The 12373-nt window shown below is 42.4% G+C and overlaps 1 protein-coding gene across 2 annotated transcripts in view; it reads right to left on the bottom strand.

The window, feature by feature from the left end:
* ZDHHC15 (zinc finger DHHC-type palmitoyltransferase 15) overlaps window positions 1-12373 on the bottom strand; it is a 72547-nt gene that overhangs the window by 39404 nt on the left and 20770 nt on the right. For both annotated transcript variants that reach the window (XM_036739945.1, XM_036739946.1), the window contains exons 3-5: window positions 7877-7971; window positions 4096-4216; window positions 1688-1757 (exon numbers count right to left, since the gene is read on the bottom strand). In XM_036739945.1, coding sequence (XP_036595840.1) covers window positions 1688-1757; window positions 4096-4216; window positions 7877-7971 — 286 coding nt within the window. The remainder of the gene's footprint in view (window positions 1-1687; window positions 1758-4095; window positions 4217-7876; window positions 7972-12373) is intronic.

The raw sequence follows: 12373 nt of genomic DNA, 5'->3' as shown, positions 1-12373 counted from the left end.
CCTATGTCTGCCAAACCAGACTGGGAAGAGGGCAGTGAAATGAATAATACTGGGCCAGAGAGATTCACCATAGGGCAGCTAGAAAACAGATTTGAAACGTGAAAAGAAGTGAACTCCTGCTAACCATGTGACTACTTGTTAAAGGCAAGTGAACAGAAAGGAATCTATCTATCCCCCTCTGTGGACTTTAGAATGCATGGGCAGAACTACTCCTATCATTCTGACTCTGAATGGGCTGAGTCCCGGTATAAAAGACCAATGAAGTATGGGGGCAGAAGGAACTGAGCTGGCGAAGAGTGGACACATAAGCAACTCGGACCATTAGAGTAAGAAGGCAATCAGAGGACGTACCAAGGACAGTGATGGTCCATTTCAGACACACCTACAAGAGACAAAACACAAGAGGACAGAGTAAGAAGATGCTAATAAGGAAACATTTCTTTGCAAAACATTGCAAATATCAGCTATTGTTTTTGTCATCACTAGAAAACACGGAGCGAATGCTGGGCTTGGAGTTAGGAAGACCTTGGATCAATTTTTGCCTCTAATACTTAATGACTAGGTGACAGATAGTGGGCAAGGCACATCATCTCTATGTGCCTTTGACAACTTATCTACTGCGTCACAGGCAGATCTGCGTTGGTGGAAGGAGTTTCTAAAGAGGGAGTTTCTCATACTGATAAAACCAAGGCTCCCTGATATGTTGACATATTATTAATATCATTACACAGGAAGGGTGATTCTGTAGCTGGGCTGTGCTATTTGAGGCATCATTTGGGGGAGGAGAGAGATGTCGCTGCATCTGCCCTGTCCCAGAGATTCATTTCTGAGACACTGCCCACACCTCTTCCCCCCAACACACACTCCCTACACTACCCTAGAGTGAGTCCTTGGCTCTTTCAAGGATGTGATCGATCATGTCATGGGATCAAGCTGACACCAAATAAGTGGCCCTGAAACAGCCTTTTGAAGGGGCAGGAGGCTTCAAAACTCCAACAAGAGAGTCAAGGCCTAGGGCAGCTTTCTTCCTTCCATCTCACTATGCTTCTTGTATACTCTGTCTTCTTACTGCTCTATCTTTTTCTCTGTCATTCTCCTTCCCTCACCCCAACACTGTCCATACCTCTCCTTTCCAAGCACAGACAAATCCTGGGATAATCACAAAAGGGTTTCACAGGCGAAGAGAATATGAGCAAAGCAACTCACCCAGGGAAAACAAGGGCTTGAAAGGACATGTACCTAGAATTCTCTTTTCCCCACCCCCGGGGGCCCGCTTCCCCCTTCCCTTCTCACCCCACTAGGGCCCTGTTTCTCTTTTCTGTCCAAAAAGCAGAGATTCTTAACCTTTGTTGTGTCATGGAACCCTCTAGCAGTCTAGGGAAGCCCATGGCCCCCTTCTGAGAATCATGTTTTTAAATGCATAAAATAATATTAAAAACATAGGATTACGAAGGAAATAGATTACCTTGAAATATAGTTACCAAAACATAAAAACATACTAAGTCCATAGCCCCCAGGTTAAGAAACCCTGGTCTTAAGCATCATCTTCATGAAAGCATTTTTAGTTTGGACATCTCTGATTCAAGGGAGATGCCCTGGCATGGTCACATGTAAAGACCAGTTTTTCGTTGCCTAGGCAACTAGCAGTGGGAAAGCTTAGCACTCAGGAAATATTCTTGTCACTCACATGGCACAGACAGAGCAGTGGTGGCAGCGATCAGGCTTGATCAGATGGCACCGGTCACAGAATCGTACCGCTATAAGAAATATGAGGTGGTTAGCAAGGGTCAAGGCTCACTTCCAGTCCCATGCATCCTGTTACCCTAGATAGAAGGTCGCTTTAAAAATGTTTAGCCAAGTGTCTCTTAAATTGCTGCAAATTAGCAAATCAAAGACAGATCAGATGAGTATGACATGGTGAATGTGAATGTGTGTGAGTGTGTGTGTGTGTGTGTGTGTATAGACAGCACACTTACACCTGGAAAAGTCTCTGAAGACCCCTATCAGGCAAGCTATTCTCTGGACAGATGAGCACAAGGCCTAGAGCCAGGAACCCCTTTGGTTTAAGACAAGCTCTACTGTACCCTTTGACCCAGAGATTCTGCTGTTGGGCACGTACCACCAAGGAGGTCACTGGCAAAAAAGAAAGGCTCCATATACACCAAAATATTCATGGCGAAACAAACTGTGGTATATGAATGTAACAGAATATGTTCATTGTAAGACATGATAAACATGATGAACCCAGAGGAGAATGGGAAGAACTCTATGAACTGATACAAAGTGACATAAGCAAAGTCAGGAAAACGATATACATGATGATTACAACAATGCAAATGGAAAGAACAACAGCCACAAGCCAATCAAAACTGAATGCTGGGAAATTAAAAAGAACAAGCTTGGCTCTGAGGCAGAGATCTGAGGGTGGGGGGAGTGGAGGGAAGACAGGTCTGAGTGGGGAACACTGCATATACAATGTCAGATTGTTTCAATGTTTTGATTGGTTTTGTTAATTTTTTTTTAAAACTTTCTTTTATATGGGAGAACTCTCTAGGAAAGGGGAGGGAGGGATACAGGGGAAAATCTAGATGATATAAAAACCAAAGATATCAATAAAATATATGAAAAAAACCAAGCCCTGCTACCAATGGCTTTACTAGCCTAGGGCAATTTACTTAGACTTCTTTCACCCAAGTTTCTTCTTTATACAAATAAAGATTAACGATTTACTTCTGGAGCTCCTAGGGGCTAAATTGTAATTAGGTAAAGACCAGAAACTGTTCTACAAAGAGTGATTGCTAAGGAACAGCATGGTTCTTGCTACTGTTGTTATATGTGCTAAGAAGGGAACATGGCATTGAGGAAAGAAAACTGGGTTTGAGGTTAAAGGATCTGCATTTGAATTCCAGATGTGACATATATTCCCTGTGTAACCTTGGGCAAGTCACAACCTTCCTGGGCCCTCAAGTTTCCCCTTTCTGTGAAATGAAGAGGTGGGATTCTGAGATCTGTGAAGTTTCTTCCAGCTCGAGATCTTGGATCCTATGATCTTACAGGATGGGTAGGGAGAGGCTTCTACTGTGGTGACCCGAGGGTCTTCAGAGGCAGGCCAGTGGGGCACAAGCTCTGAGAGGGCCTTCCAGGCTGCAAAGGCCTGGCCCAGTGATGGCGTAGCCTAGCGTCACTCAAAGAGACTCCTCACGAGAGGGTTGGTCAGTTGAGAGTGAATTTTTTGGCCTGAGCAATTCATGAAGTTTGCCTATTAAAGCCAAGAAGGATTAAAATCTACCTTGGTAGAGGGGAGCACACATAATGAGGAAATGAGGCATCCAGGAATGTACTGTATGTGGTACATACAGTAAACACTAAGATCCCCAGATCTTTTTTACTTGACCTATTGCCTAACTATGTCTCTCTCATCCTGTCATCGTGTATTCAGTTCTTATGGTTGATTTTTTAAAAATTCTAGCCCCATTTTTAATGATTGGAAGAACCGTAAACCCAAAAAGGAGTTTAAAGTAGTGGAGTCACTGTATGTAGTAGGAATGAGCTAGATGAGTCTCTGAGAGAGAATGCACATATTTTTGTTTGCTCTTCGCTGGGGCTAGTTCAATGAAGACTTTGCTGTGTGGGCCAAGAGAAGATTTCCCCCGACTAACCAGAATATGTAGAGTGGCACATGATATTTGATTTGGTCTGAAAACCATGCGGTCATCACAAAAGTCAACACGATATGTATTGAACAAGACTCCCCTTGCCCTCCCCCAAAGTAATCTACCCTTGGTCTGTTCCAGCACGGCACACTGGTTTCAAGAATCTATGTTGATTAGGATACCCTCCTTGCCCCGTCCCCCTAAGCCACAACAACCTTGCTCTGTATCGGCTATGGTGGGATCAGCTGGGTATGGAAGGATCTGGGGCAAATGGGCAGATGAGGAATATCAGAAACCAATGGAAGGACTCCATGGTGCTTGCTGGAGAGCCCCGAGGGAAGGGGCCATGTGATCTTTTGGCTTGGCCCGCATAACGTTTCTGAGCCCACTCTTATTTTGGCCTTCCTTTCCTAGCCCTCCTTCGCCTTCCCCATGAGCCCACCTCCATTCCCAGTCCTTGTATACACAGGCAACTTCTTGGCTATGTCGAGAAGCATTTGCTTCTGAACCTCAGGTCTTTCTTCATTTTCATAGCGTTCCTTGTCTCCGTAGGACATGAAGAACTAAAAACAAAAGGAACACAAACGTACATCCACTTAGTCCAAGGTACAGAGAAAAGCTTTTGAAAATCCCATCCATAAGCAAATACCAATTACCTGTCCCGGCTTCAAATCTGACTCGAGAGCTTTTTTATGTGCAATTAACAAGGAAATGGTTTCTGACCAATTATCCTGATTGCAGGATAAATGAGTCACTGATGGTTTTTAAAAAGAGATAAATAATGGTTGTTCCAGGCTCATCCTATTGGTTGATGCCTTGCAAGCGAAGGCTGAAGCACAAGATAAGAACCGGTCAGTATGAAAGACAAGGACCAAAGAGTTCAGATGCCATTGGCAAAGATAATTAAGTGCTGGGATGCGTTGTTCTGAAAGCTGTAAACACCTCGAGTTGGGCAGAAAATGGGAACAGGCAGCACTGGGCTTTTTTCCCCCCTTTCACTCTTAAACCTTTTTTTCTTGTTTGTTTTTAATAAAGCTATTTGCTCAGCCAACCATTAGCCTGGTGAAATTGGGTTACAAAGTCTATCACTTCAATGCTTGCCAGTTGGCTATGATCCAGAACCTTATTGACGGCTACTGTGCTTGGCTAGTGAGTGGCAAGGATGCCTCCTGGGGGATGCTTGGGAAACTCTTCATGAGGCTGGAGGGGTCTCCTCTTCATGCCCTACTTTGGCGCAACTTTGTAAGAAGCAAGCTCTTCCCAAGGCTTTAGCAATCCTGTATTTCTGGTTTAGAGCCTGATACTCTATGTTCTCAGTCTTAAAAGGACCATGGCCCCAAATTTCATGAGAAACAAGTGATGGCAAGTGGTTACTAAATTCTGCTACTCGAAGGGGATGAAAATCTTTGTTTGCCCCTGGTGATACTGTTGCTCAAAGGTGATATTGTTGCTCAAAGGGGATGCCATCAAGAAATGCAAAGTTCCCTTTGTGTTTGCCACTGGTGATACTGTTGCTCAAAGGGGATGCCATAGAGGCACATAAAGTAAAAAAAAAACCCAAAGAAATGTCAAGTTCCCTTTGGGTTTACAATTCTTCTAACCATTAAACATGGGGTTAGAATTTTTTTTAAAAAATCAACCATAAGAACTGAATACACAATGACAGAATGAGAGAGACATAGTTAGGCAATGGGTCAAGTAAAAAAGATCTGGGGGTCTGAGTGTTTAATGAACTCAGTATTAGTCAATGGTATCAGCTGTTCTTCCAAAAATCTAGCTCAACCTGGGCTGCACTAACGAAGATGGACAACATCCAGAATTTGGGAAACGACAGGCCTGCTAAATGTTCTGGTCAAGCTGCTGCTAGAATATCATATCCCATTTTGAGTAGCATATTTTATGACAGACATTAGCAAAGTGGATGAAGGCCAGGAGAGGGTGACCAGGATGGCGATGGGATCTGAAGTCATGCCATACAAACACTGACTGCAGGGATGCTTAGCCTAGACTAGAGAAGACTTAAGAGGCCCATGATGGCTATGCTGACATATTTGCCGGATGATCACATGGAGGAAGAATTAAGGCTTGTTTTGCTCAATCCCACAGACAGGACTATGAACAATGGGTGGACTAGAGGCAAATCTTGACTACACTTAAGAAAAAAAGGAAAAAAAACCCTTCCTAATAATAGCTGTACAAAAGTAGTATCTGCTATATTGGAAGGGGCTGAGATGTCTATCATTACAAGTATGCAAAAAGAAAAATGCACTACATATAAAACCACATTGTTTTTTATTACAAAGAGGTTCCAGGAAAATGAAAAAATACTTGAAGTAGATAGAAAAAGTTGGCTGACCAAGCTGGTTTACTTTGTTTTCCTGGGAGAATGGAGGATAGAAACAGAAGAACATAAAAGTTAGGTAAGTTTCAAAGACCCCTCTTGATCTTGGTAATCAAAAAAATATAACCAAAGGTATAATAACTAAGGCATGAGAAGTCATTGCCTTCATGGAAGGCCATGCCAGAGGAGCATCCTGTATATGATCTGCAGGTTTGGTGAGATTCTGCTTGTTTGGAAGAAGGCTGGGCACTTTGTGGGCATTGGGAACCACAAGGTAGCTTATAATTGGACTTCAAAAATCATTTAGTTTGGCCCACCTTTGACAGAAAAGGAAACTGAGGGCCAGGAAAGGGACTTGTCCAAGGCTATAAAGTGACAGAGGCTAAACAAGGTCAACAAAGAAGGGAACCAAAATGAGAGAGATCTAGAGAGCATAGCCAAGACCAGGCACTAGACAGCGAGTCACACAATGCATTCAGGGGCCAAACTCTTGGCACTATACTGCTCCATGTTTAGTGCAGGAGGAAATGAATGATTTACTGTTGTTAGAGAGTCCCCAAGGAGTTTTCATCCCCTTTTTACTAATCCAAAGTAAGAAAGATACAGGACTTTAATGGAAGATATCTGCAATGCGTCTCTGCATCCTGTTCTCTTCTCCCCCAAGCACTTCTAATCTCTGCCTAGATGGTATGGGAGAGGAGAGATTAAGTCAGGATCTGTAGGGCCTCTTCTTCATACTTATTTGGAGGGGGAATGGGGGCACATATGCACATGAACATGCCTGCCATGGCCACACATTCTCCCAAAGGAGAGAGAAAAGGCTTCATCTTGGAAGCCACTGACTGAAATAGCTGTCTAGGGGCTCTCCGAGGTGGCTTTTCTTAGGCCCCAGATGGAACTTTCTTTGGCTACTGTCATCAGCAAGTTTTCATGGACTGAGAGCTGAATGGTTTCAGTTGATAGGGTTCAAATGGATAGCTGAAAAGGCTGTGTGAAAAAAAGAACAGATGTATAGTCTGTTCTGAGACTCATACTAGAAAAGAATGCTACTCTGGGGGGGTCTGAGGAGGTCTTTACTGGAGGATGTCCTCTTACTGCCAATACAGGCTTCCTTTTGCACACAGCCAAGCTCTTTTTGGCAGTCTGCTTTGTCTGCCCACCTCTCCTTGCCTTTCAAAGATTCTGGCACTCTTCTTGTTATAGCCCAGAAAAAGCAAAGTCTTTTGCCATCCAACAAGCAGTCGCCCTAGCTATACCCCCTCCTTGTTGCCCAGTGGTTTTTAGAGCCCTCCCCAATCATCATTCTCCTCGCCTCCCAAATCTGGAAACATCTACACTTTGGACTTTCCAAACTAGAAACTTTCCATTTTCTAGCTGGCTCTTTTTACCTCAGGAATGGGGGAACCCAAGTACTTCCCTTATAAAATATGGTGCTTACCCTGACCCTAGCGATGCCCTGACACATGGAGTGAAGATGAACTCTCAAATAAGTATGGGGAAGATGTCCCCAGTCTACAAAGTCTCTGTGTGAGCTTGGCACAGGAGGCACTGAGTCCTGGGAGGCAGCCTCTCACAAGGTCACCAGGCCCTCTTCTTGCCTCAGTGCCCAACGTCCTCTGGGGGCAGCCCTGCTTATATCCCCCTCTGAGCTGCTCCGGAGATATTGGTCCCAGGTTCAGAGGGATAGGCTTACCTAGTTTGGAGGTGTCAGCCACTGCTCCAGAGAGAGAGTGTGTGAATGTGTAGGGACACTGTAGTACCCTTCCGTTTTTGCCACATGGTCTGCCCTTGAACATACCAAATAAAAGGGCCTAGGGCTTCCAAGTCCATTGTTCTTCAAAGCCCATGCAGTTCCAGTCTCCCACCTTCCCCCTCCACTTACCTTCTGGTGTGGCTGATGTGGGAGAGTGAAGATGGATTTCCAGTAGGTCCAGATGAAGAAAACAAAGAGGGCATGGTACACTGTGAGGTAGATGACTGAAACAAAAAACACATCAATGCCCACTCTCTGGGCGTCTAGTTCTCATGGTTCCAAGGAAATTTTGTTTACTCACAAGCTTTCTTAACTTCTGAACTTATTCAAAAAAAATTGGCTCTTCCATTTCCAGGTCCAGCAGCCACCCACACCCCCTTCCTGGCTCTCTTTACAATAGAATCCCCAAGATTTAGGGCTGCTCCAACCCCCTCAATTTAGAAGTGAGAAAACAGAGACTCAGTAGAAGGGAGATGACTAAGCCAAGGTCATTTGAGCAGGTGGTAAACATGAGAGCCAGCATTTGAACCCATGTCCTGTGCTTGCAAATCCAATGTTTTTTTTTGCACTACACAGCAATGCCTTGACTTGACATCAGTTCAACAGGGAGAGGTGGTCATCAACACTCCCACACTAGCAACAGAAGTGAGGCCATACTTCCCACGCCTGCAAACAGTAATCATTCTCTTCTCCACTGGAGACTTCACAACCTCATGTATGGCTCATCAGGTTACTCCTCCATTCCAATCTTCACAGACTCTCTACTGCCTAGTGAAAGAAGAGTTCCTGATCCTTGCTGGACACCCTTCCAGCCCCAGGCAAAAGGCTCACTCTTTTGCATACTGCCTGGACTGCTCCTCTGCAAGGGCCTCACACTCCCTGGTGTACACACTATATCACCCTATTTTAGATCACATGTTTCCTTGGAAGCCTGGTCTATGGCATATGTTTCTGGGCATGCCCAGTGGTGAGCTTTAGTGAGGCTTTACTGCATACGGTAGGTGTTTAATAAATGTTTGTTGAGTTGAATTTGTCTAAATCAAACAGAAGTACAAGAAGCCAACAACAAAGCCAGCATTTGAACTTGGGGCTTCCTGGTCATGTGTGATGAGGTCACGACCATGGGTTCAAGCAGCTGATTGGAGGGTCCCCATCCCTCCAGGGGTGCACAGCTCACCTAAGGGCTCCTTCCAGCTGCCAAGCAGTTGGAAGCTCCCTGATGTTTGCCCATCCCTCTTTCTGGCCCTTTTTATGTAACACAGACACTGCCGCATGGTTAATTCTCTGGCATATGGAATGGTCCTGTATGAGGCAAGAGCCATGGAGAGTTTCTTTTGAAGTGAGATACTCTGGTGGGGTTTCAGCTAACTGGGGAAATCAAACAGCCTGCGAACTGCTGCTGCCACTGCTCAGAGACATCAGGAGAAAACAGGCCAGTGTCCTCTTTGAGCAAGCAGACCCAGCAGAGCTTTTCACTTCTGGGGTACTGCTCCTCAGCCAGGGGGCATCAGAAGATTGCCATGTCAAAGCCAGAGAGACCCCTTCCAAGTACTGCTGGTTTTTTTTTGTAGGCAGGGAAAGGGGCAGGAAGCAGCCCCTACCTAGGAAACCTGACCAAGGACACTCCCTATACTAACACTCCTTCCCCAAGCCCTAGCCTGAATTTTGTTACTTGGGTATTGTGTGCACATGTCAAGGTGGTACTAGTAACAACTTGAGGATTGGGGTTAAGATAAGGCTTCTTCATAAGCACCTTGGGCCTAACAATTACAGGGGCTTGCTCTTTTTAAAATAATATTTTATTTTTTTCCAATTACATGTAAAATGATTTTTAATATTGATTTTCAAAAAAATTTGAGTTCCAAATTCTCTCCCTACTTCCCCTCTCTCCTCACTGACAAGGTAATAAGCAAAATGATATAGGTTATACATGTGCAGTCATACAAAACCTATAAGAAAACACAGACCAAAAAAACCACACACAAAAATAAAGAAAGTGAAAAATAGTCTGCTTCAATCTGCCTTCAGACTCTATCAGTTCTTTCTCTGGAGGTGGAGAGCATTTTTCATCATGAGTCCTTTGTGATTGTCTTGGATCTTTGTATTGCTAAGAATAGCTAAGTTATTCACAGCTAATCATTGTGTAGTACTCCTGTTACTGTGTACAATGTTCTCCAGGTTCTGCTCACTTCGCTTTGTATCAGTTCATGCAATTCTTTCCAAGTTTTTCTGAAATCCACCTGCTCATAATTTCTTATAGCAGAATATTATTCCATCATAATTATATTACTACAACTTGTTCAACCATTCCCCAACTGATGGGTATTCCCTCAATTTCTAATTCTTTGCCACCACAAAAAGACCTGCTAAAAATATTTTTGTACAAATAGGTCCTTTTCCTTTTTTTAAAAAATCTCTTTGGGATACAGACCTAGTAGTGGCATTTCTGGGTCAAAAGGTACGCACAGATTTATAGCCCTTTGGGCACATTCCAAGTTGCTCTCCAGAATGGCTGGATCAGTTCCCAATTCTACCAACAGTTCATTAGTGTTTCAATTTTCCCACATCCTTTCCAACATTTATCACTTTCCTTTTCTGTCATACTAGCCAATCTGTTAGGCGTGAGATGGTACCTCAGAGTTGTTTTAATTTCCATTTCTCTAATCAATAGTGATTTAGAGCATTTTTCATATGACTATAGATAACTTTGATCTCTTCGTCTGAAAACTGTTCATATTTTTTGACCATTTATTAATTGGGAATGATTTGTATCCTTATAAATTTGACTCAGTTCTCTATACATCAGAGAAATAAGGTCTTTATCGAGGACACTTACTATAAAAACTTCTTTCCTGCTTTCCTTCTAATCTTGGCTGCATTGGTTTTGTTTGTGCAAAAACTTTTAAATTTTAATATAATCAAAATCATCCATTTTATATCCCATCATACTGTCTATCCCATAATTGGTCATAAATTCTTCCCTTATCCATAGACCTGACAGGTAAGCTATTCCATGCTCTCTTCATTTGCTTACGGTATAACCCTTTATGTCTAAATCATGTACTTATTTTGACCTCATCTTGGCATATAGACTGAGATGTTGGTCTTTACCTAGTTTCCGCCATACTGTTTTTCAGTTTTCCCAGCAGTTTTTGTCAAATAGTGAATTCTTGTCCCAAAAGCTTGGATCTTGGGTTTATCATATAGTAGACTACCATGGTCATTTACTACTCTGTCTTATGTACCTAATCTATTCCACTGATCCACCACTCTATTTCTTAGCCAATACCAGATTGCTTTAATGATTACTGCTTTAAAATATGCTTTGAGATCTGGTATTGCTAGTCCACCTTCCTTCACATGTAAAAAAATTCCCTTGACACCTTAACCTTTTGTTCTTCCAGATTAATTTTGTTATTATTTTTCTTGCTCTATAAAATAATTTTTGGTCATCCTATTGGTAGAGAACTGAATAAGTAAATTAATCTAGGTAGAGCTGTCATTTTTATTATGCTCAGCCTACCAATTGGTAGTTAATATTTTCCTGATTGTTCAGATCTGACTTTATTTGTGTGACAAGTATTTTGTAATTTTGTTCATACAGTTCCTGGGTTAGTCTTGGCAGGCAGACTCCCAAATATTTTATATTGTCTATAGTTATATTAAATGGAATTTCTCTATCTCTCTCTGCTGGATTTTGTGGGTGAAATGCTGATGATGGGGGCTTGCTCTTAAAAGACAGCTTTGCAGTTTGGCAGAAACTAGGTATATTTCAACATAATCTATATACCAAGATAAGGTCAAAGTGGGTATATGATTTAGACGTAAAGAATGATACCATAAACAAATTAGGGGAGCGTGGAATAGTTTACCTGTCAGATCTATGGATAAGGGAAGAATTTATGACCAAAGATAGACAGCATGACAGGATATAAAATGGATGATCTTGATTACATTAAATTAAAAAGATTTTGCACAACAAAACCAATGTAGCCAAGATTAGAAGGAAAGCAGGAAATTGGGGAAAATGTTTTTTACAGCCAGTTTCTCTGATAAAGGCCTCATTTCTCAAATACATAGAGAACTGAGTCAAATTTATAAGAATACAAGTCATTCTCCAATTGATAAATGGTCAAAGGATATGAACAGGCAATTTCCAGATGAAAAAAATCAAAGCTATCTACAGTCATATGAAAAAATGCTCTAAATCACTATTCATCAGAGAAATGGAAATTAAAACTCTGAGGTACTACCTCACACCTATCAGATTGGCTAGTATGACAAAAAAGGAAAATGACAATTGTTGGAGGGGATGTGGGAAAATCGGGACACTAATGTATTCTTAGTGGAGTTGTAACAGTTCCAATCATTCTGGAGAGCAATTTAGAACTATGCCCAAAGGGCTACAAATTTGTGCATACCCTTTGACCCAGCAATACTACCACTAGGTCTGTATTCCAAAGAGATCCAAAAAAGGGAAAAGGACCTATTCGTATAAAAAATATTTCTAGCAGCTTTTTGTGGTGGTAAGGAATTGGGAATTGAGGGGATGGCCATCAACTGGGGAATGGCTGAACAAGCTGTAGTATATGATTGTGATAGAATACTATTGTGCTGTGAGAAATG

This window comes from Trichosurus vulpecula, chromosome X, assembly GCF_011100635.1.
Source record: "Trichosurus vulpecula isolate mTriVul1 chromosome X, mTriVul1.pri, whole genome shotgun sequence".
NCBI lineage: Eukaryota > Metazoa > Chordata > Mammalia > Diprotodontia > Phalangeridae > Trichosurus > Trichosurus vulpecula.
This window is presented reverse-complemented; position numbering and strand designations above follow the sequence as displayed.